The sequence below is a fragment of the Hippocampus guttulatus genome, chromosome 7 (genome assembly GCF_054856545.1).
Source record: "Hippocampus guttulatus isolate MCC_2025c chromosome 7, RoL_Hgut_1.0, whole genome shotgun sequence".
In the NCBI taxonomy this organism is placed as follows: domain Eukaryota; kingdom Metazoa; phylum Chordata; class Actinopteri; order Syngnathiformes; family Syngnathidae; genus Hippocampus; species Hippocampus guttulatus.
The window spans coordinates 23,791,455-23,815,988 of NC_141267.1; the positions used below are offsets into that span (position 1 = coordinate 23,791,455).

Sequence of the window (24,534 nt, forward strand, 5' to 3'; positions counted from 1 at the left end):
ATGGCCGCCGCTTTGGCTTCCCATGCGCCGCGAGGCGGGGGGGGTTCGCGCCGGGTCACTCCCACCGCTCACCCGCCCGGCTGAAATTTGCCGACGGCGACGCATCAAGTCGCCCGGATGCAAGCATCGCAAGCGCCGGTCGTAGCTTGCTTCAGAACCCGAGTTGAATTTGGAAATTACTCACACACACACACACACACACACAGGCTCATCAAGGTGGATTTCCAAGCGTGCCCAAAATACTTCCGTGTCCACAAAGTCTGTGTACATTGCTGAGGTGATGCTAAGCTAAACTGAGCTAAGCTAAGGATGTCAACATCGTGCCCCAACAGATCAGCGCTGCCCCCTGCTGCCCTTTTTTTATGCACCATGTGACACACCTTGCTGAAATCGTCTTGTCCATCTTCGCTTTGGTTGTCAGCGCGTGTGTGTGTGCGCGCGTGTGGTAGGGGAGGGCGTTCTTCGGGAGGGGGCGTGTCCGCGTCTCACCTTGGCCGATGACTACTTCCTGGGCTTCATCTTCCTCATCTTCCTCCTCCTCCTCCTCTTCTTCTTCTTCTTCTTCTTGTGGTCTCGCCGGCCGGCACGTGCGTGCGTTCGTCCGCCGTCTGTCCGGCTGTCAATCACTTCGTGGCTGTCAATCACTTTTCCCGCGGAGCGCGCGCGCGCACACATGAGGTTGATTGACGCCGCCATGGCGGGAAAAAGCGGCGCGGAGGCTTCCGTCAAATGGCAGCTGTGCTACGACATCTCGGCCAGGACCTGGTGGATGGTCAGTACACGCGCACGCGCGGCCGCGCATTGATTTCGGTGCTTTGACTCGCAAAAAATAATCGAACAGACAAAAAACAACAGCCACTTGAAAAGTGCGTTGGACTTCGTCTAACTGAGCGCGCGCGCGCGCGCGAGTGCGTGCGTGTGTGTGTGTGTGAGTGTGCGGGTGTACATGGCGGCTGTGGGGGTCCGCGGACTTGTTTAAAATTTCTCATAAAGTGAAATTGTGCTTGTTTTTTGGTAATTAACAATATTAATGAGATTACTGACATGAAGGCGCGCGTGTATGTGCGCGTGTGTTTATTCTCAACGTCGAATTTTTCGTGGAACGGCGAGACGCCGTTTCCGACCCGAAAAAAAAATGTACACGATCAGACGTTTATTTGTACTTGAAATTATTTTGTACTCCAAATGTGACAGCGCGAAGGGCAGTTCGATGCATTTTCGTTTGTGCCATCGGGTCTTTTCAGAGCAACGCTTAAAACGGGACAACGTAATACTGCACTTTGATTTATTTCGTTCACGTCATCAAATTATTCTTATTCTTATTATTATTAATTATTATTATTATTTCAATAGGTGACACGTTTTTATTTCCTCGGGTAAACTTGATCGTTTTTTTTTTACCCCCGCCGTCATGTCAAATGTGAAAAGCGCGGCTGTTTTCTTCGACTCTCATCTACAGAATGGCTCTTCTTGTTTTGAAGCCAAACGATTTAAATGTCATTTTTAAAATGACACGAAATCATACAGATTCTTTTACATTTGAATATATATATAAATAACCGTCTATCGTTGCAAGCGAGTTCTTCCTCAAATATTCTCGCTATTTTATCAGCGCGGAATGAATTCCATTGTATGAGGTGACGTAAAAGGAGCAAGTTTGAAATGTATTTGGTATAACGATGAGGAGGTCATCATGAAAGAAAAGGAAATTGACTCTGTTCGGATCTCCTGATTTTTTTTTTTTCCATTTTACGAGGCTGCGATTCAAAAACCAAAACGGAAATATCGTTTTTGTGTGGATGTGACACTCGGCGCGTTTTACGTGAAATCGCTTTTCTATTCGTTCCTCGCTCCCTTTTGAAATGTTTGTCGTGACCTCCGCCAGGGAGCGTCTGCGCGCTCTTGTGCGCGTTGCTCCACGTCAAAAATCACGTTCTTCATCCTTTTAAAATCTTTTTTGGGGGGAAGTCGTTGTCACTCATACCTTTTGACAGAATTCTTTTATATCAAAAGTGACTTCAAGACTACAAAATGCAATCTTGTTCCCCTTCCTTTTTTTTTTCTTAATCCGACTATTTTAGTGGGAGAAAAAAATCCGATGCATTTGTGGGCGCACCATTATGCACGGGTGCGGGTTTAAGTGTGTGTGTGTGTGTGTGTGTGTGTGTGTGTGTGTGTGTGTGTGTGTGTGTGTGTGTGTGTGTGTGTGTGTTTAACGCCGCTGGCTGCCGATCGATGAGACGTTTGCTTGTTGCTTTGGCGGGGTTCATCGGGACCAAGGCAAAACGAAGCGCGGGGGGGTGCAACGCCGCCGCTGTTCCCTCGGCAAGAACGCGGCCTTTGGTGCTGCGTGTTAGCCTTCGCCAGATTAGCCATCGGGAAATTGTGGGATTAAACACGTCTGCTTGGACTTCCTGGACACAAACGTTGAAGCTCGCCGCCCACTTGCGCCGGAAGCCCCCGGTCGCGTTCTTTGCCCCCCCCCCCCCGCGAGCCGCACTGACGGCCAGCCTCAAACGCAGAATTGGACAGGAATGCTTGGGTGCATCCTCTGGGGTGGGAGGGGTCCAAGTGGGCCTCAAGTGGCACCCCTGTGTCGTCCGGTCGCTTTGCACCTGCAGGGTCACCCACCCCAAGCCAAACGCACGCAGCGAGAAGCCCGCCAAAGGCTTCTTCTTCGGCAACGCTTTTGCCGCACCGGACCTCAATCTGACGATTTTACGCTGCGGCCGTGCGATGCCACAGCAAAATGAAAACGAATCGGTAACGGCGTGGGAAAATCCAAATATTGCGCCAGGGGAAAGGATGGAAAAACAACCGCAAACTTCGAATTGTGCGCGACAACAGTTTCGCCTCGCCGTTTGGCGCCTTTTGCAAGAGCACAAGTGAGAATCGGCGATCCCTCCGTTTTCCTTCCGATTGAATGGTGGGCGGCGGCCTCGGCTACTGAGGCGGCCGCGGCGGCTCGCCGTGGGCGGTGTGAGCGCGCGGGGCGTCCCCACAAGGTAAACGTGAGCCGGGAGGGCGGCGACGCCCGCGCGCCATCCACGTGCCGCTTTCCCATCCGTGCCGAGCAGCTGTGGAAAGGTGCAAAGTGTCCCCGTAATCCTATTGGACTTTTTAATGCTTTCATGCTTATTAATTCAATCAAACAAATGGAAACGCTAAAAGCGCCACTGAGCTTCCCATCGCGCTGCGCCAGATGTTCACATCGCCGAGAATGAGCATTAGCTCGCTCTTCCCTCGGGGGAGAGCGGCACCCGGTTCAGACGAGGTTGTCGGTGAGGCGACAATGATGCTAAGCTATCCTCGCGATGTCAAGCCGTACTGCGATCCCGATGCAGATTCCATCGCTAACTCGGACGACGACACAAAGCTGGCGGCGTGGCCGCCGGCATCCACTTTTTAGCGTTGCCTCATTTGGGAAGATAAGATCGGAGACTAAACGAAGGAAGGTGATCTCATCTTATCAAAGTCAGACTGAGCTAATGCTAATGCTAATGCGTAACGACAACATGCATGAGGCAACGTGTCAAGAAAGATGACTAATCAAGGTTATTTTGTCTCCCAAAATAAGACCGATGCTATTGCCGATGCTAACGCATGAAGACGCAATCTGGCAGATGAGAAAATGAGCAATCCTGAATAGCTCCCAGAATAAGACCGTGCTCATGCTAATGCTAATGGGTGTGTTTCACCTGGTCCAGACAGGCCTATTCGAGGACACCTTTTTCAAAGTTTTCTTTTTTTTTTTTTTTTAGCCTTAGCCTACATGAGTGTCTCGTTATCAATCGCGCGCTAATGACGCACGAGCTAGTGATGGCAAACACGGGACTATACACTGAGCTCTCCGACACACGGACGTGCCCCCCCATCCTTCCCTCTGGGAAACCGGGCCGAACAGCTGGTAGCAGCATCGGCCGGGTCACCTGGGCCACTGTGGGCTGGCGGGGGCGACAGCTGTGGGTGCTAGCCTCTTGTTAGCATGATTAGCTTTACTGTCTACATAACGTAGATTTCCGGAGGGTGCTTCAAAAATGGCGCTTGACCGCCCCCGCCCCCATAAACACCTCAACACATTGGTGAGGGCGCTCCTGCCTGATGGCGGTCAGTAGGGCCTGGGTGCAGATGTTCATGGCAGCTTTTTGAGGGGGTCACCTTGGAGAGGCCCACGGCGCCGTGTCCAACCTGGCAAAGGACACCCCCAACCCCCAGCCACATCCCACACCACCCCGCCACCCCCTCCGTCCCACCACCGCATCCCATCCACTACAGCTGCCTCCTGACTTAATCCCCCAACACGCATGGGGGGGGGGGCAAGAGGGGTTTCCACAGCAACCGTTATCCGAGGCAACATCCCATCTATCATGCAATGTGTTTTATTTGGTTTTCTTACTCGTTCTGTTAGCTCACCATTTTGAGGGCGACCTTGTGACTCGTTTCTTTTTAATTCCCGTTATCGAACCGGTCAGTAAGCTAAAAAGCCAGAGGTTCGGTTTACTTACACGCTGTTCAGTGAACTCACGCGCAAAAAAAAGTAAGCAACGATATTTGTACTAGCCGTTCAACTAGCTCACTACTTAGCAGGTTGTTCGCTTTCCATCAGTAAGCCGTTCATATATCTTACAAGTCGGCAGGCCAGATTTCTCCGCTCACAATTTAGCACAGTAGTTTGTTGCTCGTTGCTCGCTTTCCTTGTTCACTTATTTTAGAAGTCAGCAGGGCGGTTGGCAAGCAGTTTTTCAGTCGTTACTCGTTCATTGATGTCAGACGTTAGCAGGCTAATTTGGTCACTAGCTACTCGTTAGCTGACAAGTTAGTTTTGCTAGTTTGCTCAAGAATGAGCAGGCTAGGCCGGCGTCTTACTCGTCAGTTGACACGTTTTCGTGCCTTGTTGAGTGTTTAGCCCGGGTTTGGTCCACGGTCGCCGGCTCCGGTTGCGATTCCGGCTGCGGTTGTGACTGGAAGTGAAGCGCGGCAGAGGAGTCGAAGCGGCGGCCGGTGTCGCGTTGCAACTTGCAAGCCAAGTGAGCGTGGCGGGATGACCAAAAAGGAGAGAAAGGAAGTTAGATGGAAACAATTAGGGATGCGCAGATGTGCGACTGATTAGGATGACGACCCGTCCATTTGCGTACAACGGAGCCGACTCGCACGGAACCGCCGCAACAACAACGCCCACCCGGCTCGCCCTTTCGCAGAAGAGTGCGTCACCTGCTACTCGTTAGCGCACACTTTAGCGAGCCCGTTCTTTAGTTTGCCCTCAAGTTGAGACGGGCGTCGGGCCGACTCGCGTTTCCGAGGGACCCGGATGACAAAACGAGTGCGCGTCGTCCGATGCCAAGAGTGCAAAGGAGGCCGAGGCTCAGCCGGGGATCGGGCTGAACAACAAGGTCGCGGGTTTTTGTTTTTGAAGGGTGGGAATAAAAGCGGCATCGAATCTTGATTTAAGGATGATGAGACAAGAAGGAAATGTTTTTTGTGAAAAATCAATAGGGGCGGGGCAGGTGTGACAAAAAAGTTGCGTCATTGAAGGTGAAAAAAGTTGACAGCTGAGCTTGGAAGTCAGCAAGCCATTTTTCTCAGCAGTTGTTGAGTGAGCTGACAATTGAGCAGGCCGGAGCTGCAGATCGACACTTTCACTCTTTGGGCCTCGAAAACGCCAACGTCAACAACAAGCCCTGCCGTCTGTGTTCACCAGACACTTTTCAGCGATGATGATGATGACATCACAGCCTTTGAAACCACCTGAGCCATGCCCCATTCAGCCCCCCCCCCCCCCCCGGCACACACACACACTGGGATCCTCTATGTCGGCAGTGTCGGGTGACGCAGTGCAGGCAGGGAGTGGAATGGATGGAATGGATACCCCCTCTCACGAACCTTCCCGGGACCCCCGCTGTTGTTCTGCTGACTCCCTTTGCCCGCCCCCCTCCTCCCCACACGCACACACGAAATACACCTGCGCGGCCCCCAACACCCCCCCCCCCCCACCCCTCCCAACAGCCCAGCTTCTCTATTTCCAAGCTCACCTTGTTAGCGCCTCGGCTCGTTTCCAGGTCGGCGAAACAGAGGCTTCCGATTGGCTCTCGCCAGCTAGTTTGTCACTCGCTACGTGTTCTGCCGGCTCATAAGCTAGCCGGCTACTTTCCTTCCGGGTTCCGTTTGCTAATGTGTTAGCTGGCGAGTGTCTCAGCGGTTGTTCTATTAGACTGCAAGTCCAGTCTACTTTAGCCACAAGTTGCCTGTTTAACTAGGCGGCCTCCATGTTAGCACATCAGCCAGTTAGCTCATTTTTGGTCAGAACGCTCTCGCCGCGTCACACGGTCAAAAAGAGACCGCCGTGTCCGTCAAAACGCTGCAGCCGCCGGCTCGCGTTGTGAGCATGTCGACTGTGCCTATGCCGGTTTAAAGGTAGCCCGCAGCTGTTGGCCATCCTGGGATTTAATGCCGGATTGTTCTAGACTCCTTCAAACACTTTTCGTCCGGAGAGAGGGGGGGGGGGGGGCGGCGGCGGGGGCTGATCCGGGGGAGCTACTTGTTTGCTATCTCTGCTGTTGTTAATAAAATCAAAGGCACCCGTGGGGGAAGCGGCTCAACTTCCTGCAGCGAGCGCTGCTATTTATTTATTGGAGGGTTCTTTTTCCCTCTCCTGCGCTGCCGTAAACAAAAGAAAGACTTTTAGCATTTATTTGCGAGTCCCGGGAAGCAATCGGACCGGTTCCTCGCTCGTCAAAGTGTCCTCCATCTTAGCTCACGCTGCCAAGAACGGGGTTAACGAGGAACATCTGCTCACCCACCCGAGACAAAGATACCGCTCGGTGTCTCGGTGTGATCGCGTGACTGTGACATCACCACCGATTGACATGATTGTTGAGTGAACTAGATGCCAACATTGTTAGCATGTTGAGAGCTAGCCAGATGTTGTTTAGTTTTTCCTTGCCCTCCTGGGGGGGGGGGGGGGTCAAGATCAGGGTATGTGCTTAATATTTGTCAACCGTGTGCAGGTGAGGCCCTCTGAGACTCTTTTTGTGGTCAAGGGCTACATCAACAAATTTGACTTGACTTGACTAGATCAGGGTTGCGCAATTGCCGGCCCAAAGGGCACGCGCAAAGTTGGCCCTCGCTTTTTGAAAACTATAACAAACGTTTCCGTCGCCGATCCGTCGGATGTTGTCGCAACGCCGCTCGGCAGACATCACGTCCAAGTAGTGCTTCCCCATCAGAGAAGAGAGAAGCAGAAGGTCGTGTCTTCTCAATCAAACGGGAAGCAGAAAACGCGTTCAGTGAATTGAAAGGTGAGCCTACGCGTCTCGTTCGTTCAGGGGCGATATCGGCCGTGAAAGATATTGTGGCACTGATGAGTTGCGCAAGGCAAACGGAGGCTCCGTTCGACTGAGAAGAGACCGCTTAGCATTGTTAGCATATTGACTGTCACATACTGTGCTAAAGGGTAGCATTGTTAGCACGTTGACCGTCTCTTTGTTTCGCGCCAATGATTAGCAAGGTGAGCGCGTTGACCGTCTCGATGCCGTGCTAATGGTTAAACCTGTTGATCATCATGTGCTGTACCGGCGCTTAGCGTTGTTGGCATCTTGAATGCCGTGTACCGTGCTAATGTTAGCTTTGAATGCATGTTGACCATTGTATGCTGTGCTAATGGTTGCCATTGTTAGCACGTTGACCATCATATGCTATGCTACTGTTAGCATGTTGATCATCACATGCTATACGAGTGGTTCGCGTTGCTGTCATGTCGACTGCCATGTGCTAATGGTTTAGCGTTGTGAAGATATTGACCAACAAATGTTGTGCTAACGGTCTCCATTGTTTAGGTCTTGACTATGCTATGTTCATGGTTAGCATTGGCCAGGAAGCCAGAATGGAGTGGTGGTGTGCTGTATGCAAGTTGGGGGGTGGGAGTGAAGGGCTGAAGGTGGGCGCGGGGGGGGGGGGGGGGGTCTGTGAATGAATCCATGTGCTTCTCATTAAACTCTGCGGAAATAAGTTCTGACCCACTTCTTCTATTTACACACAAACACACACGCCACACACGCACACACTGAATGTATGTGTGTGTGTGTGTGCGCGTGCATGCGCGTGTGTGTGTGTGTGCATGCGTGCATATTTGCAGGAGGATGTGGGAGAGTAGAGGAGATGACGTGTTTAGGTAGAAGCAGCTTAAGTGGCTCCAAACAGGAGTCAGAAGTAGACGTATGGGGGGGCGGGGGGGGGGGGTATCGTGAGAAGGAGGAAATGAAGGTTGGGGAAGATGACCTTGGAGGAGATGTAGGACGAGGTGGCAAGGTTTAGGAGCAGGTGTTGCTGTTTGGAGGGCAAGTAGAAGGAAAAGACTTTGAAGATGACCCCGCAGGAGATGCAGGACGGAGATTAAGTCGGGGGGGGGGGGGGGGGGTAGAAAGACAGCAAAGAGGAGGAAGGAGTAGGTGGGGGAGGAGGCCGAACTGTTCCATGGAGGTAAAGAGGAGCAGGAGGAGGAGCTTGTGGCTGAAGTGTTCCAAGGAGCTATTTTAGAGTAGCGGTTGTTTGAAGGGGCAAGGTGGGAGGAGGAGGAGCATGAAGCGTTTGGAGTAGGATGACCCTGGAGGAGGCTGGAATATTCTGGAGAGGAGGTCTCGGGATGAGGTGGTTGGTTACGCTTTGTACATTTACCAGAGGACTCCAGTCCAGAGTGTCACGACTTTTTCCACCTTTGCACCTTTCATTTTGCAGCCTGAAGAAACGGGCCAGCACATCTCCGGAAGGCTCGCGGCTTTCAGTCAAGGCGCCGGTCATTTTGAAGCATACGAAGAGGGACTCATGAAATCATTTCAAGCAAAATGGCAAAAAGTCCAGAAAGACGAGAAGACCGACACATGACCGAACTGCAAATATTCATCAAACAATTCCGACTAAAAAAGGTCAAAACGGACTCAAAAGATGGACTTTTGCTCAGTTTTGAGAAAAAGAGCAACTCAAAAAGGAATGAACCTCAAACGCATTTGAAACAAGCAATTCTTCAAAGGGAGCGTGGCAAAACAAACCCCAAAAAAGACGTTCCGCTCGCGCTGACCTCAGGGTGACCCGACCGGAACATGTAATGACAGCGAGGGGCCACTAGAGGGACCCGTTGGCCTGACAATGCAACCTTTTCAGCAACGTCGTTCCGTTTCACTTGCTTGACTTGCTCCGCGCGAGTGCTTGCGAGTGTGTGCGCGCGCGCGTGTAAGAGAGACACACGCACGCGCGCGCGTACACACGCGCGCGCGGTGACGGCCCGGTCACCGTCTATCGCATCCAGACAAACGCTTCGGTCGAACCTTTGAGAGTTTGGAGTGGAGCCAAGAGTTTGGCGGCTCTTGCAGCCAAGCCGCAGCAGAGACTCCAACCCGGAACCTCTAAGCTGCGTGGCAGACCCGACAAACGCTTTAGCCCCACGTCGCCATAAATTCAAGTCAATCCAAAATCGCTTTTGTGGCATTGCAATCAACAATGCAGCCCTTTGCAGCAAGTGTGTGTGTGTGTGTGTGTGTGTGTGTGTGTGTGTGTGTGTGTGTGTTTCTGTGCGTGTGTGCGCGCGCGCGTGCAGCTGCAAGCATATGTGCATGAATGTATAAGCAGCTGGAAGTGTATGAGAGCCCGTTTGGGTGTGGGTGCGTATCCCCAGCTGTTTTAGCGCGCGTGTGTGCGCGCGCGTGCACGTGCTTTTCTCCAGCTGTAAGTTTGCTTTGGTGCGTCTCCAGCTGTGTAGGCGTGCGTGTGCGCGCGCGTCTGACAGCTTTTCCTCTGGTACCCTCCGACGCCTTTGGGGAGCGACTGGCGGTCCGTTACCGGCCGTGTGCGTGCGCGCGCGCGGGCGGCGTGTGCGCTCCCAACATGACCCCCCCCCCCCCCCCCCACCCCCTCAGTGGCGGGCCGTGCATTTCAACCTTAAGCCCTCAGTGACGTCACATACATGAACACAATACAATATAGGCTCGTCAAGCAGCACTTCATTTCAGGAGCATTTAAAAGCATCAAGTGCGCATTCACAATTAAGAGCAGGAAACGACATTTATAGATATTGTCAAAAATAAAAAGAGGATTTAAAAATACGAAATAAAATGCCACCCAAATGACGCCGTGTGATCTTAAACAAGCCTGTCCAATAAATTGCGCAATGTGGCAGTTTCATCTAAGACAGCAAGCACACAATAGCAAAACAAACTATTCTTTGAAAATAAAGTCAACAGATCATTTGCATTTTGAGAATCGGCTACACGACAGCAACGAACTGACGATGTTGAGCAGCTGAGATTGTGCACGAAGGTGACTACAATGCGCCATTAGGAATTGCAGGTGAGCAGATTTATTTGATACATTGTTGTCATTTTATTTCGTTACCGTTCATTTAATACGAACGAAATAAAATGACGAGAAGAAATGTCAAATAAAATTCATTGACTCACCAATGTAGTGCCTGTTCACCGAGCTGCACGTCGACGCGAGGTCCCCGAACGTTTTCAAACGCACCGTCGCTTGTAAGTGGCCAGCCGTGCTCTGATGTTTCCTCGCCGGCTCGGTAAAACAATGCGGCGTGGCTCCAAACACCAAATCGTTCCGTTGCAAGCGATCGGCATTCCCAGCGCTACAAGTTGCAGCGTTTCTCAGAGGCCGTGCGCCACGGCTGCCGTTCATAATTGCTCGTCTGAAAATGACGGACGAAGCCTTTTCCTCGCTGGGACAGGCTAGCTAGCGCGGGAGTCGGGCGACCTCTTGGCGCAATATGCAGCTTTTCCTGGAAGCTAGTTCCGCAAGCAGATCGACGTCTTCTCCTTCGGCCATTTTGGGTCAAAGTGCAGCAACGGCTCCCTCTGGCAGGCGCTCATCCAATCACCGAACGCGCACGACGTAAACCCTTCCGGCTGGCCCCGGGTGCGCAGACTCGCGATCTGATTGGCCATTGCGAGCTGGCCGTGGCCCTTCATTTTCAGCGCACAGGGGCCTGCTCCGTTTCATCTGAAAGCCCCGAGCAAGTTTAATTGACCTGGCAACACAAGCTCGATGAAATAGGATTGGTTAAAAACTCTACCATCATAAATAAGTTATTCATCAATGTTATTTCAAGTAACATTGAAAGCCACTCGACTAAGTGGAAATAATATGACGTAAAGAATGCAGAGAATCATTTTGTTGACAAATGCTGCTGACTTTGTGTTCATGTGACTCCCTCGGTGTGTGTCTATATGAGGACGGCTCTCTCTCTCTCTTTCTCACATTCACACACACACACACACACACACACACACACACACACTGTGTCATCAATGAAATTTGGTCGGGGGGGTTCCGGCCTGTCCACCAGGCCATCTGTTCAGCGCTCTCACCGTGCTACTGCTTCCTGTTTTTTCAGCCTCACAAACACACGCATGCACATATGCGCGCACGCGGACACACACACACACACACACACACACGCATGCAACTGTTCAACAAAAGTCCAGGCAGTGCATATTGTTCTTAATATGCATCTCTGGTTGTGTTCATGTAGCTACGCAAAAGAGTGTGTTTGAGCAGGAGCAAGTGTGCGTGTATCTGCACGTGTGCACCGATCTGGATGTATTGAATGCGTGTATATTTACGTGTGCATAAAAGTGTGCAAGCGCGGCTGTGTGTGTGTGTGTGTGTGTGTGTGTGTTAGCATGAAGCTGTGTTAGCCGTTAGCCACAGTGCGATGTGAAGTTGAGCGCTCGCTCATGTTGTTTGTGCGAGCTGTTGTTTTTGACTTTTCCTTTTGTTTCCTGGTTTGTGACCTTCTTTCTCCTCATCGTCCTCCTCCTCCTCCTCGTTGCCCTCCTCCTCCTCGTCTTCTCACCCTTGTTTCTGCTCTCTCTCTCTCTCTCTCTCTCTCTCTCGCTCTCTCTCGCTCTCGTTCCGTCCGTGTTGGCGAAGCTTCAGGCCCGCTGGTCCTGTTGGCGTGGTTCCAGCCTGGCAGCGTCTCAGTGGGAGCAGGTGGGGCCCCTCCCCCCCACTCCCACTACAACACCCCCCCGCCCACTACACACACACACACACACACACACACACACACACATACACACACAGTTTGTGTTCTGTTCTCTTTTCGGCAAACGTGAGCCAACTTCAGGCTGTTGTTGCCATGGCAACACCCACGCTGACTTTGTACATTTTTTTTTTGCTCACGTTTAATTGGTGGTCCGTTGCCAAAGCCCCGCCCCCATACGACGGGACGCATGGATGGTCAATGCCCCCTCACTCGCCGTCAGGAGAAACGAAGCCAGTGGTGGCCATCTTACGTTGCCGCTTGCAAAGGTCGCCCCACTTGAATTTGCGGCATTTTTTAAAATGTTTTCACCCTCCCTAGCGAAAATGCTACCGTGTGTATCGTCTGCGGTTGTCCCGGGATGTCTAGGGGAAGTGCAACATGCGCCCTTCATCGGTAAGAATCCAATTTGAAATGCTCCCTTCGAACCCACAGCTCCAGACTCAAAGATTGATGTGCATCATGTTGTCAGAAGCAACCATGAACAACTGCAAAATGCTGCCACGAGACAATATATTCTGACTGCTGGATGCAAACCGTGACGTTGGTTCCTTGAGAGGCTCTGGTGACTCCAGACAGGGTGCCTAGCATAAAATTAACAAGTAGAAATGATCAGAAGTTGTCAGCACCAGTGGCAACGTAAGATGGCTGCTTCGCGGTGACCGTCCAGTCACAGAGAATTGCGTGCGCCGGGTCACTGGGGCTCCACAGATTTCGGACGGGGCTGAAGGCCCCCTCAGCCCTGCTGTAGCGCCAACGAGACTGTTTCCCAAACGCTAGTTTGTCACGCTCCTGTTGGTCGAGTGACGTCCTGGAGTTGTTCACGTAGTTGTCTGTCGACTTCATCGAGTTGTTCATGTTGCGTTCCTGCACTTGTAGTTGTGAATCATTGAGGTGACCCCATCCAGTCGCTGAGAAAGTACAGATGCAAATATGCGGCCTCGCTTGTTAACAGGAAGTGGCTCATCACATTCAAATCACAATATCCCCCCCCCCCCCCCCCCAACTTTTGGTCACAAAATTTGGGGCTAGACGGCATCCTTTTGCAGTATATGTAGATTGGAAGCACCTCGCGCCGCAGGTCAAAGTTGAAGTGGACAGGAACACGCGCCCGCGGACCCACACGGTCGAGCGCGACCGCAGGAGATCGATAGGATGAGTGAGTACGCGGGCGCGCGCGCGAGCGGACGCGCGCGCTTGTGGGAGATGAGTTGGTCGCGCGCGGAGTCTTTCAGTCAGCTCGTCCGGTCGGAGCGAGCGAGCGAGCGCGCAGGTCCCGCTTGCTTTGTCGGCGGTGCTGTTAGCGCAGCGGCAGGCGGCGGGAGGGCGGCCAGGCGTCGCTCTTTCTTGTCCCCTCGCGCGACACCTCCCGACGGCCGAGGGCGGACGGCCGAAGGCGGACGGCGGGCGCTCCCGTTCCCGCGCGGTCTGGCATCGGCGCGGCAGGCAGGCAATCCCGGCCGCCCGCTTGGGCCAGCTCGCGCGCAGCGGCGGATCGCTGCCATGCGGGACCTCCGCTCCCGCGCGCTCGCCGTAGTCGACGACGGGACCCCCCCGGCCCGGGCCCCCCCGCCACACTTCGGACTCTGGTGACGACATGTTGCTCTTCGGACGGCGGCGGCGGGCCTCTGCCTAACAGGTCCGCCGAGCGCGCCTAACCCGAGGCGGGGTCAGAGTTCACCCCCGCTGGGAAATGTGAGAGCAGGGGGGCGACCGGAGGGCTACACCTCCTCCTCCTCCCCCCCCCCCCCCTCCCGGCCCCCAACCCCGCCACCCCCGGCCCCGCTCGTCCCGTCCGTCGTTTTCGTCTCGCGCACGCGCGCCCACCGGAGCCGGACTGGGCCACGCAGCCACGGGCGTACGCGCGCGCGCGCGCGCACGCGGACCAGTCATGTACTCGCCGCTTTGTCTCACGCAGGTACGTGACGCGCACGCGACGGCCGCGGCCAACTTTGGCAAACTTGACGCGCATATGCGCGCGCCCGCACACACACACACACACCCTTCGCAGCACGGACGTGACACGCCCTGACCTCCGAAGCGCGTGCGCGTGACGGCGCGTGAGCAAAGCGGCAATTTAATTCCAAATCGGAGCTTTTGCTCAAAGCAACTTTGAGTGACAAGCATCAACTTGCAAATGTTGATGTCAGCTTGAAATGTGCAAGTGCATTTATCTTCAAATGTAACGTTTTTGTTTTGTTTTTTTTGGGGGGGGGGGGTGGCTGGACATGTCAAAGGGAATGAGTTCAAATTGACGCCAAGTCCAACTTGTCCGTTCCTTTTTCTCCGTGTGCGTGCGAAACACTTCGGCAGGATGAGTCGTGTCAGGAGCGATGTAATCCGGAATATAATAATTCACACGATGATTACACAGTAAAAACAAAAACCTGCGTTCCAAATTGAGTGCGATCTCATTCATTGTTTTCATTTAAGAAAATCTCATTTCGTGTTTTCATCCGCGAAACGCGCCAAGTTGCGCTGAAAATGACTCGCGGGGAAATTCATGATTGCAACAAATTTTTAGAACATATTACAGAGCGCCCAGCGCACTTTTAGCCTTCATATTCATTCCGAGAAATGTTTGTATTTATTTTCTTCTTATCAATTCGTAATGATGGAAATGCTTTCAAATAACTACAATGTCGAAGTTTTTTTTTTTTTTTGCTCATACATTGGAACGAAAAGACCAAATTAAAAGAATCTTGTTGATGTAAACACAGTCGGCGGGTGGCACTTCGAAGGAACAAGAAATACGATCACTTACTTCTTATTAATTATAAACCAAAACAAGCGTCAAAATGTCACGTTACTTTGTTTTCGTGATGTACATTGATTGGTAATTATAAAAAAAAATGATGCTGTCTTCATGGTGACGCTGTGAGTGTGCGTGCGTGTGTGCGCGCGTGTGGTTGTAGGCGAGAGTGCACAAGGAAATCGATTTGTAAAAATAAAAATAAAAACTCGCAAGAGGCGGTGAAGACATGGCAGCAACAAAAGGAAGAAAAGGAAAAAAAAAAAGGCGACTTCATTTGAGGTCCATCCGTGCGTGCGTGTGTTATCGATGAATGCAATGAATTTGTTTGTGAAGTCCAGAATGTTCCCAAGAAAGTTCGGGTCTTCTTTGCATTCATTAAGTTATGACTTGACGTCAAAATTAAGCAAACAACCCAAACCTAATCGGAACTATATAATATATATAGATATCGCTCTCTCTCTAGAGAGAGAGAGAGAGAGAGAGAGATCTCGTATTGATCTGAGCTCTCGCGTCTTCGTGAGGTTTTTGTGGTGGTCACGTGGAAATGGCCGGAAGGCGCCGCTCACGGTCGCGATGGTGTAAATGGCGTCGTGCAAGTTTGGAGGAAGTCAGGAAGTCGAACGCCGCCACGTCATGAATGAACCTCGCGACCACCGACACCCACGCTTGTGTTGTCGGGTGGCATTTGGAGAGAAACCGCGACTGCTTGGATGTCGGCCAACAGGGAACAATGCGTCGTTGTGTTGGATTGAGGCCTGCTTGGGGGGGGGGGGGGCGAGGGGGGGGGGGGTGCTGCGATGCCCGACGCTGTTAGCTTCTTTCATCCTCATGTTGACATTTTCGCTTTTTCCTCCTTCAGTGGCAGCCTGCGTTTTTTTTTCCAAGACCTCCAGGACACGGTGAACGCCCCCCCCCCTCCGAAGCGCAATTTGCAAATACCTGTTGCCAAACCTACTCAAGGTCTTTCGACACACATTTCCTCAAATGAGAGAGATTTGGTGTTGTTGTACAAAGAGTGGAAGTGATCCGTCGGTGTGACTGGAGTCAAACAAAAGCCCCCCCCCCCATCTGACAACATCCAGAGATGCCGTTCTCAAAAGAATGTGCGGAAGCCGTCGATCGCCGCAGGCGTCAACGTGACAAAACGGTCGAGGCTCTTCAGCAAAATCTCTTCCGGGTTTCGCTCTTCTTCCTTCAAATGTACATTTTCAAACAAAATAATGCGTCGCCACCTGCAGGTCTAGAGTGGAATTGCCCCAAAGGAAACGGTGGGCAGAAGGTAGTCGGTAACGAACCATCCTGAAATCCACGATGGGGTGTGTGTGTAGGTGGGGGCGTGGGGGGGCGGTTGTGGGGGCAATTCAAAAGAAAAAGCTCTCGACTTTCTTCCCGCACCAGACAAATAACACGTGTTGCGCCAACATTTTAGCTTTTTCACGTGCCAATTTGAAGAGTTTGTGGGTCACTTGAGGCCGCTGAGTCGAAACGCGACTTTCCGTTGCTTTGGCTCGAGTTTGGGGGCGGGGGGGGGGGGGGGGGATAATTGAGATTTGTGACAACGAAGCGATGGGCAATATCCCAAAGACTCGAAAGACGGCATTTTGCGTTGGTCACCGCGCGACTGACCCTCCGCCCCTGTCGTTGCGCAGGACGAGTTCCACCCGTTCATCGAGGCGCTGCTGCCGCACGTGCGCGCCTTCGCCTACACGTGGTTCAACCTGCAGGCGCGCAAGCGCAAGTACTTCAAGAAGCACGAGAAGCGCATGTCCAAGGAGGAGGAGCGCGCCGTCAAAGACGAGCTTCTGGGCGAGAAGCCCGAGGTCAAGCAGAAGTGGGCCTCGCGCCTGCTGGCCAAGCTGCGCAAGGACATCCGCCCCGAGTTCCGCGAGGACTTTGTGCTGAGCGTGACGGCCAAGAAGGCGCCCTGCTGCGTGCTGTCCAACCCCGACCAGAAGGGCAAGATGCGCCGCATCGACTGTCTGCGGCAGGCCGACAAGGTGTGGCGCCTGGACCTGGTCATGGTCATCCTCTTCAAGGGCGTGCCCCTGGAGAGCACCGACGGCGAGCGCCTGGTCAAGTCGCCGCGCTGCGCCAACCCGGGCCTCTGCGTGCAGCCGCACCACATCGGCGTCTCCGTCAAGGAGCTGGACCTCTACCTGGCCTACTTCGTCCACGCAGGTCAGTCCGCGCTCCTTTTTCCACTCCGGCAAATCCTTCCAGGGGGATGCACTTTTCAACGCGCCGGCTTTTGACGGCTGACGTCGGGCGGGCGGGGCTTCCGGAATCATACGACGCGTGTCGTTCCGGAGAAGCGACGCTCGGTCGGAGGCTCGCGGCCTTTTAGCCGACGTGACGGCCGTCTCCCGTTTTGTGAAAAAGCCTTGCTCTCAGGGCGACGCCGCCGGTCCGTTCACGCGATCGCCGCCGGCGAGGCTTTGATGCTCGGTCGAACGTGAGAAGGAAGCCCGACGGCCAGTTTGGTCCGCGTCGGGGTCGTCGTCACGCCAATCCCGATCGTTCGCGAAGAGTTCAGCCGGCGCGGGCGGCGACCTCTCTCCCGCGTGTCGTTTTCACACCCGCACGAGGAGGGCGGGGAGGTGCGCTTTCGGGGGCCAAAGCCAATGGACCCGCAATCCGACGAGGCGCTCCCCTTGCGTCAACGAAGACGGGATTTCCCTCTTCTGAATACGGAACGCCGGGAAGCTTTGGCAACGCCGGACAAGGGCTGACTTTGGCATTTCCGCTTCATTCGGCAAAGTCACTTTCGAGGCCGATTGCCCCCCAAAAAAAGAAAAGAAAAATCCGTCTTTTGTCGATGAGAGGCTCTCTTCCAGAGCAGGCGATGTCCCCGAGGGCCTCGGCGGCGCAGGCCGCGGGCCCTCGCTGCAAATAGCTCGCCGCTGTGGTTTTTCGGCGCGTTGCGGAAGCCATTGGGTGAAAATCAACACGGCGGCAGAGATTTGGAGCGGCAAAGACGCGAGCGTGGACGCCTCCTTCGCTCTTCAAAGTGAATTTGGGCCGAGGCGAAGCGCCATGTGTGCTTTGCTTCCAGAAAGTGTCACCGAGTTCACTCCGGTCGACATGCGGTCCAGTGACTTGAACACTGGGAAAGACTTTCAAATCAAAGTGCTTTGATGCGGGGGGGGGGGCTGGATTCTTTTTGGGGGCCCGCATCCAGCAGGTGAAAGAAGACGCAGAACGCCGACCGTTGCGTTGTTGTCGGCCCGCGGCCGCTCGTCAGATGTTAGCTCTTAATTATTGATCGGGGCGGAAGGGGGAGGGGCCGTCTCCTGTTCGAGAGTCGCCCTCCGACGTAAAAGGAAGCAGAGTTGTGATCGGCAATCGGCGTCGTGCCGCCGATGGAAAGGAACCTCGGCGCGCGGAGGACAAAGAAGCCGACGGGGCCGCTTTGCGCACAAGGACGGCAGAAGGGCCGCCCGCCCGCGCGCGCGCCCGGACGAGGGATCGCGCGTGCGCTGCGGCTTGCCGCTAATTAAATTGGGTCTCCGTCCATTAGACGGATGGACTGAGCGCGGCTGCTGAGTCAGCGCAGGTAGGACGGGTCCTCCTCCTCCTCGTAATGGTCCTCCTCCTCCTCCTTCTCGTAATGGTCCGCAGAGCAATTCATTTGGCCCCGCCCTGCGCGTCCTCAGGTCACGCCGCCTTTCAAGGATGCAGCAGGGAAGGGGGGGGGGGCGCTAACTACGTGCGTGTGTGTGTTTGGTGAAGCTCACCGTCTTCGTTGTTCAAGAGGTCAACTTCAGACGTCTTGTCAACTTCTGCCCGATGGCGATGACACTTGACACCCCCGCAGGAAACACGCCCCTTAACCGCAGCCCCTCTCACCGAGTCCCGCCCTCCCGACCAACTCAAAGGAGACATCTGACAGCCCCCCGGAGGCACGCAGGTCACGGGAAGAACAATTTAGGAAGTGACAGCCAGTAAACATGATGCATGGCCCCCCCCGGCCCGCCGACTTCAGCGCCTCCCGCGGGGCCTCCAACAAGTTGACGCGCTCACCAGAGTCAAAGGTCGTCGTCATCGGCGGCGGCTGCTTGTCTTGGAAGGGCCGCAACCCCCCCGTGAAGGGAAGCGCCACATCCCCCAGACCAAATCGTTTTTCTGGAGAGTTCCGAGGCCCCGCCTTTTTTTTTTTTTTTTTGCCTCGTTTGCCGGAGGTGTTGAGGCTCAGGCGATGTTTGTCAAAAAGGAGCGAAAAGGCCGCAAGGGACGCCCACGCGAAGTGCCGTCGCGCTCCGAAGCGCCGCCCCCCCGCCGCTTGGCCGTAAACGGAAAGTGTCGGGAAGACCGGGCGACCGAAATTCGCAAAGGGGAGCGGCGGGGGGTGTCAAAGAACAGGAAAAGCTTGTGTTGCTGGAAGTCGCCACAGGGCTAACGCACAACAGGAAGTACTTCAACATGAAAAGCCCCCTCAACTTTTCCGCCCCCCCTCCCCCGCTCCCTGCTCCTTAAATCCCATTGCCTAAAGCAGATGGTGCGCCCCCCACCCCCCTCGTAAGACCTCCTTTCTCGCTCCCTGAGAGGCCGCCAGGATGAAGGAATTCAACTCGGTGGAGCGTTTGCCTTCTGGCGGGCTGCAACCCTTCATTCTTAAAACACTTGCACGGCTCTGTGGGGGTGTTTGAGAGAGACGATGGGGTGTCACTGCTTAAGAAGACGTGTGCATCGGTGTTTCCGTTTGTGGAACAGTTTCGGTCTGGGAGTGAGGGAGTGCACATGAAGATGTCTGTGTGTGTGTGTGTGTGTGTGTGTGTGTGTGTGTGTGTGTGTGTGTGTGTGTGTGTGTGTGTGTGCGCACCAGCAGCAGAGTGTGCCACAGGTTAATGAGGCGTTATTGACTTGATTGTCCTCAGCTAACCACTAAAACAGGCGCACGTGCGCGCACACACACACACACACACACTCATTTCCGGTCAGAGTGCTGGGCAACAGCTCACAGGTCAAAGTTGATTTGTAGAACGGTGCAGTTGTGAATGTGCGTGGTATTGATAATTTAGATGCAGCTCTCACACAGGAAGAAAGGCTCGCGCTTGTCTCTCCATCGATTGTTGTAATTGCTGCGAAGATGCTCACGGCGAACGCAGATGTTGGAGCGCCGCCGGCCGCGCGTGCGCGGGGGCGCGCGCGCAACGCCGGTTTTTGGCCGCAGCCGGTGAGGATCAATGTTCCCGCGGCAGGCGGCCGTGTTTGTGGACGGCAAATGAAACGAGTCATGGTGGGCTTTGATGGGGGCAGTGGGGGGGGGGGGGGGGGGTCACTTCCACGGGAGTGGGGGGAGTCCACTGGTTTGCGTCGTGTTGGCCGATCGATTCTTGCCGTTTGCGTGTCGTCGATTAGCTGCCGGCCACGTGAGCATCGCTGACCCACTTTGGTCTTTTGCGTGCGCGCGGGAGCGCCAACATCAACGCGGTCAGCCGAGGTGACGGCGGATTTGGGCTCCATCAAATAGCCGACGGATGCCGTCGGGACGCGAGCGCCGCCGCGCCTCTGACGACTCATCATTTCTTGCTGACCAAAAAATGCAACAATCATTTCATGAATGAGAAGTCAAGAAAAAAGAAGGAAAGCGGTCAAAAAAGGAAACGCTCTGTTTGATTGAGTACACCAGCGGATTCTATTCTGACCCCGCGCGTGTTTTGACGTGCCCAAGAGCTCAATGGTGTCATGTATGTCGCGAATGAGGCTGACGTGCGACCTTTCGGCGGCGGCGTTGTGGTCACGGTGCCGTTTTTTCTGCGAAGGCGGTTGCCGGTTGCCAAACGGCGCGCCGGCATTGGCGAGACTGCCCGGGCGCTCGCCGCTCCCCGCCGCGCGGCTCTTATCTGATGATGCGGCAGATGGTCACCGTCATCGGTGACTCGTTGCAGCCCCGCCGACACTTTACAACACGGGTGTCAAAGTCGGGTCGCGGGGGGCCGCCGTCGCGCATGTTTTCCGAGTCTCCCCGTTGCAACGCACCCGCTTCGAATGAACAGATTGCGCAGAGCTCGCTGATGATCCGTTCATTTCAATCGGGCGGGTTGCAACATGCGGGGCGGCGGTCCTCCGGGACCCGACTTTGACACCTATGCTTTGCGAGATGGAGAAATTCACCAGCTCGACCGTACGTAGGAGTCGTCCCGGTCCCGAGGAAGCCGAGCGGCCCCGGACGCCGCCGTGCTTCGCGGTTGGCATCGTGTGTTCTTTTTCTCAAACGCGGCACGCCGTGTCCATTTTGGACTCGTGGTTGCGCCGAATGTTTCTCCAAAAGTCTGGAGGGTCATCGCAATGTTTTTGACGGGAGCCTTTGCGGGGGTCTTGGCCCGGGAACTCACCCCGGAGCGTGCGGCGGTAGACACGGGGCCGCGCTTTTGGCGTCACGCGTGTTCCGCGCCTCCCGTCGCTCGTGTCGGCGGGCGACTTTCGTGCTGCGCTCGACCGCCCGCGAGCTGTCGGGCGCCGGACTGGTCTGAGCGACTCACCTCGCGGTCCCCTTGTCGACCCCCGCCACGCCGGTTGCCCGGCGTGGACTCTCTGGTCCCTGTTGCCTCACGCTTTTCACGTCATCGTCTCGCGTCTCGCGTTGGGCTCGGCGGGATCGAATCCCGCGTCTTGCTTAGCTCCCATGTTGGCGTCCGGACGGTTTTAGGTGCGCCGCCGCCCCGCCTGGGGCCCCTCCTGCTGTACAGATGGGAGCCTCCTTCGTCGCCGCCTGCGTTCCCCTGCCCCCCCCCCCCCCCCCGAAACATTCCACCTGATCTCCTAATGCATGAATTTGTCATTTGTTCATCTGTCCGCATGAAATATGGAGAATGGGAAGCGCACGGTTGTTGTTGTGTTTTCCGGCTGGCGCCAACGAGGCTCACGTGATATGGGAAAGGGAGGGGGAGGGGGGGGCGCCGCCCTCACCCCTCCGCCACTCGTCCCATCTTGCGTCGCTTCACCTCACCAAAAGGTCACGGAGCGCCCACTCGCGCTTGCAAGCCCAGCCAACAGGCGGCTGACCCGCGGCCAAGGTGGCGGCAATTGCGCGTGCGGGCGTCCGAAAGATTACAAAAAAAAAAAAAAAAAAGAGGAAGGGAGGAGCGCGCGCGAGCGCTCCATTAGGGAGTTTGGATCATTAGGGAAAGTGAAGCTGCAGCGAGCGATCGATGCGCACATTCATCAATGGGACCCCGCCCACTGACGCGCGCGCTCGGCAGCGGTGCCGCGTCAGCATCTTGCGGCTCGGGCTCCGAACTTTGCTCTTCACGGCGTCGGCCGCGAAAAGCTCTTTTTCGCTCTGTCCGTCTCAGCCCGCTCGGATGAAAGGACGACCCCGAGCGGAGGCCGCGACGCTTTCCGGCCGCCGGACTTGAACGAACGCAATCGAATTGGGCTTCTTCTCAAAAGGCTCCCACAAAATGGCGGCCGCTCAGCGACGTCAAAATGGCGGCTCAGATTTATTTCGGGGGAGGTGCTGTTGTGTCTGCCGGCGTGCGTGTCTGGCGCGAGGCCATCCCGAGGATGAAGATGATGAGGATGAGGAAGATGAGGTCTTGATCGCGAAGGGTTGCCCTCCCCAAAAAAGGAGGCCGCCCCCATTGCTTTCAACTCAGTCAACTATTCGATTGCAAAGACTCGTCGAGTTCCATCCGAGTCTTTGCGGTCCTCGGATTCTGCCGCGGGCGAGCCCCGCCCCCGCTGTTTGATCAGGTCCCGGCTGCAATTGCAAGTTTTCCATCCATCTCCGTGACGCAGGCTTTGTCTTTCTTCCCATTTGATCAGGATGGGCCGAGAACCAACCCAACGAAAAGGGCAATCTCCAAATGTGCCCTCACAGGAGGGGGGGGGGGCCGCATCCCCATCGACAGCCGGGTTGCTCGCGTGACCGCGGGGCCTGACTTGCGTCCTGCCCCGCACGGGCGTCTGCTCCTTTGATTAAAAGCGGGGTGCGTTTGTTTTGATGCTTGGTGTCGTGTGAGCACTGAGGGGGGCGGGGGGGCCCAGGAAGCAAAGCCTGATGGGAAATTGCGGTATGGACGGCTCGCTCGCGTGGAGATCTCGCTCCACGGCCAAAGCGACCCGGGTCCAAAGAGAGGCTGAGCTCCCCGCAAAATCAGGCCTACTTCGGATGCCTTCTTTCCGTGAGCTTTCTTTTTCGTGGACAGTCACAGCAAACGTGCAAGACACACTTTTACTTACACACGCACACACACACACAGCATACACACACGGGCACAAGACACCCATGAAAAAAAAAAAAACTTGTTGGCATGCACACCCACTCCATGAAAAGGCCTGCTTTTACTTTGAAGCTTGCTGAAGCACAAGAGGCTTTTATTTTGAAGTGTGTGTGGTTCTCTGTTGAAGGGGAGGCCGGGGGGGGGGGGCAGATGGGCCACTCTGCTCCCACGCCTTATTTAATTAGTCTGTACTGGGTTTTGGATGGAGTGGGGGGGGGGCAGTGTGTGAAAGTGCCCTCCAACATGCACTCATCACCCCCCACCATCTCCCTCACACACACACACACACCACCCTCCTCCTGTTGTCATGGTGACACTGATGCTTTTTGTTTTAGGTTGCTCAAGCGCACGCTCACAATATCCAAAGAATGTGTGTGTGTGTGTGTGTGTGTGTGTGTGTGTGTGTGTGTGTGTGTGCACGTGCGGCAAACTGTGATGGAGGCAGCCAAAAGAAGGCCTGTCAGTTGTGGTCCGGGTGGGACTTTTCCCAGAATTGTTCATTGTGACTTTGGATGCACGTTTGTGTACTGTGTGCGCGCTCGGGTGCATGTGGCAGCGCCACCTGTCTTTTGGCGTGCGCGCGCTCGTCTTTGTATCGCTTCTCGCCGGCGCCCTCAGCAGGAAGCAGCTTTCCTATTTGGAATATTTCTTTGATGCCATCGATCGACGGGGGGGGGGGGGGGCGAGCGAGCCGGCCTCTTGCCTTCGCTCTGCGCGACCGAGTCGCAGGCCTCACCCGCGTGCGTGTTTTGTGCTTGCAGAGGGCGGCCAATCAGAGAGCCCAAACCAGGCCGGCGAGGCCGACATGAAAGAGCAGAGCGAGAATGGTGAGTCTCCGCCCCAACACACGAACACACCAAACGCACCGAGTAATTCCCAATCTCCAATGCGATGTCCTCCCGTCCAGCGGGGGGCACTCACGTGACACGGAGCCTGGTCGGCTTCGATCGCTGTCGTTCCGACTTGCGACTCGCTTGGCCAAACGTGCGAAAAGCCTTTTTTGGGATACGAGGCGGGCTGCCTTTGGCTCGTGAAAGCGGTGTTTGGGGTTCCTTTGGGGACGTCCCCAAAGACGAGCCCCGACTCTTGACTCTTGTCGCGACTTGACCTTTTCTCTCCACGGTTAACTCGAGACTCGCGCAGCACGCAACTTAGTGGCACCAAAAATCGCACGCGCTTCGACTGCGTACGTGCGCGATCAAGCCACAGTTTGCAATGGTCAAAAGGAGCAATATAACAGATATCTTTCTTGTGTGTGTTTCAGGTCATTTGGGTTTCCAGGACAGTTTTGTCACTCCAGGAGTTTTTACTGTTTCCGAACTTGTACGAGTCTCACAGAGTAAGAAAAGCACCGACGCCTCTCCTCGCTCGACGGGCGCGCGCGCGAGCGCGTACGCGTGCGCGCGTGTGAGACGGATGGCGCTGTGGTGCCGGTAGGCGGGCCCGGGCAGGGGGGCGGGGCTGCGAGGATGCTGACAGGCACTTTCCGGTGGCATGCGGCAGCAGAGCGATCG

At 54.9% G+C, this 24,534-nt stretch overlaps 2 protein-coding genes across 11 annotated transcripts in view; one reads left to right on the forward strand and one right to left on the reverse strand.

Annotated features, from left to right (window-relative positions):
- The window catches only part of frem1b (Fras1 related extracellular matrix 1b), a 38,898-nt gene extending 27,691 nt beyond the window's left edge, over positions 1-11,207 (reverse strand). For 3 of the 4 annotated variants that reach the window (XM_086115378.1, XM_086115375.1, XM_086115376.1), the window contains exon 1: positions 10,446-11,207. The gene's annotated coding sequence lies outside the window, so the exon portion shown is untranslated. Of the gene's footprint in view, positions 1-4,866; positions 5,045-10,445 lie in introns of those variants that run through there. The other variant, XM_086115377.1, reaches the window with a different exon arrangement.
- The window catches only part of nfia (nuclear factor I/A), a 33,480-nt gene continuing 9,500 nt past the window's right edge, over positions 555-24,534 (forward strand). For 6 of the 7 annotated variants that reach the window (XM_086115384.1, XM_086115385.1, XM_086115386.1 and 3 more), the window contains exons 1-4: positions 555-772; positions 16,445-16,973; positions 23,782-23,847; positions 24,285-24,359. In XM_086115384.1, coding sequence (XP_085971510.1) covers positions 674-772; positions 16,445-16,973; positions 23,782-23,847; positions 24,285-24,359 — 769 coding nt within the window. In that variant the 5' untranslated portion in view covers positions 555-673. Of the gene's footprint in view, positions 773-13,109; positions 13,959-16,444; positions 16,974-23,781; positions 23,848-24,284; positions 24,360-24,534 lie in introns of those variants that run through there. The other variant, XM_086115387.1, reaches the window with a different exon arrangement.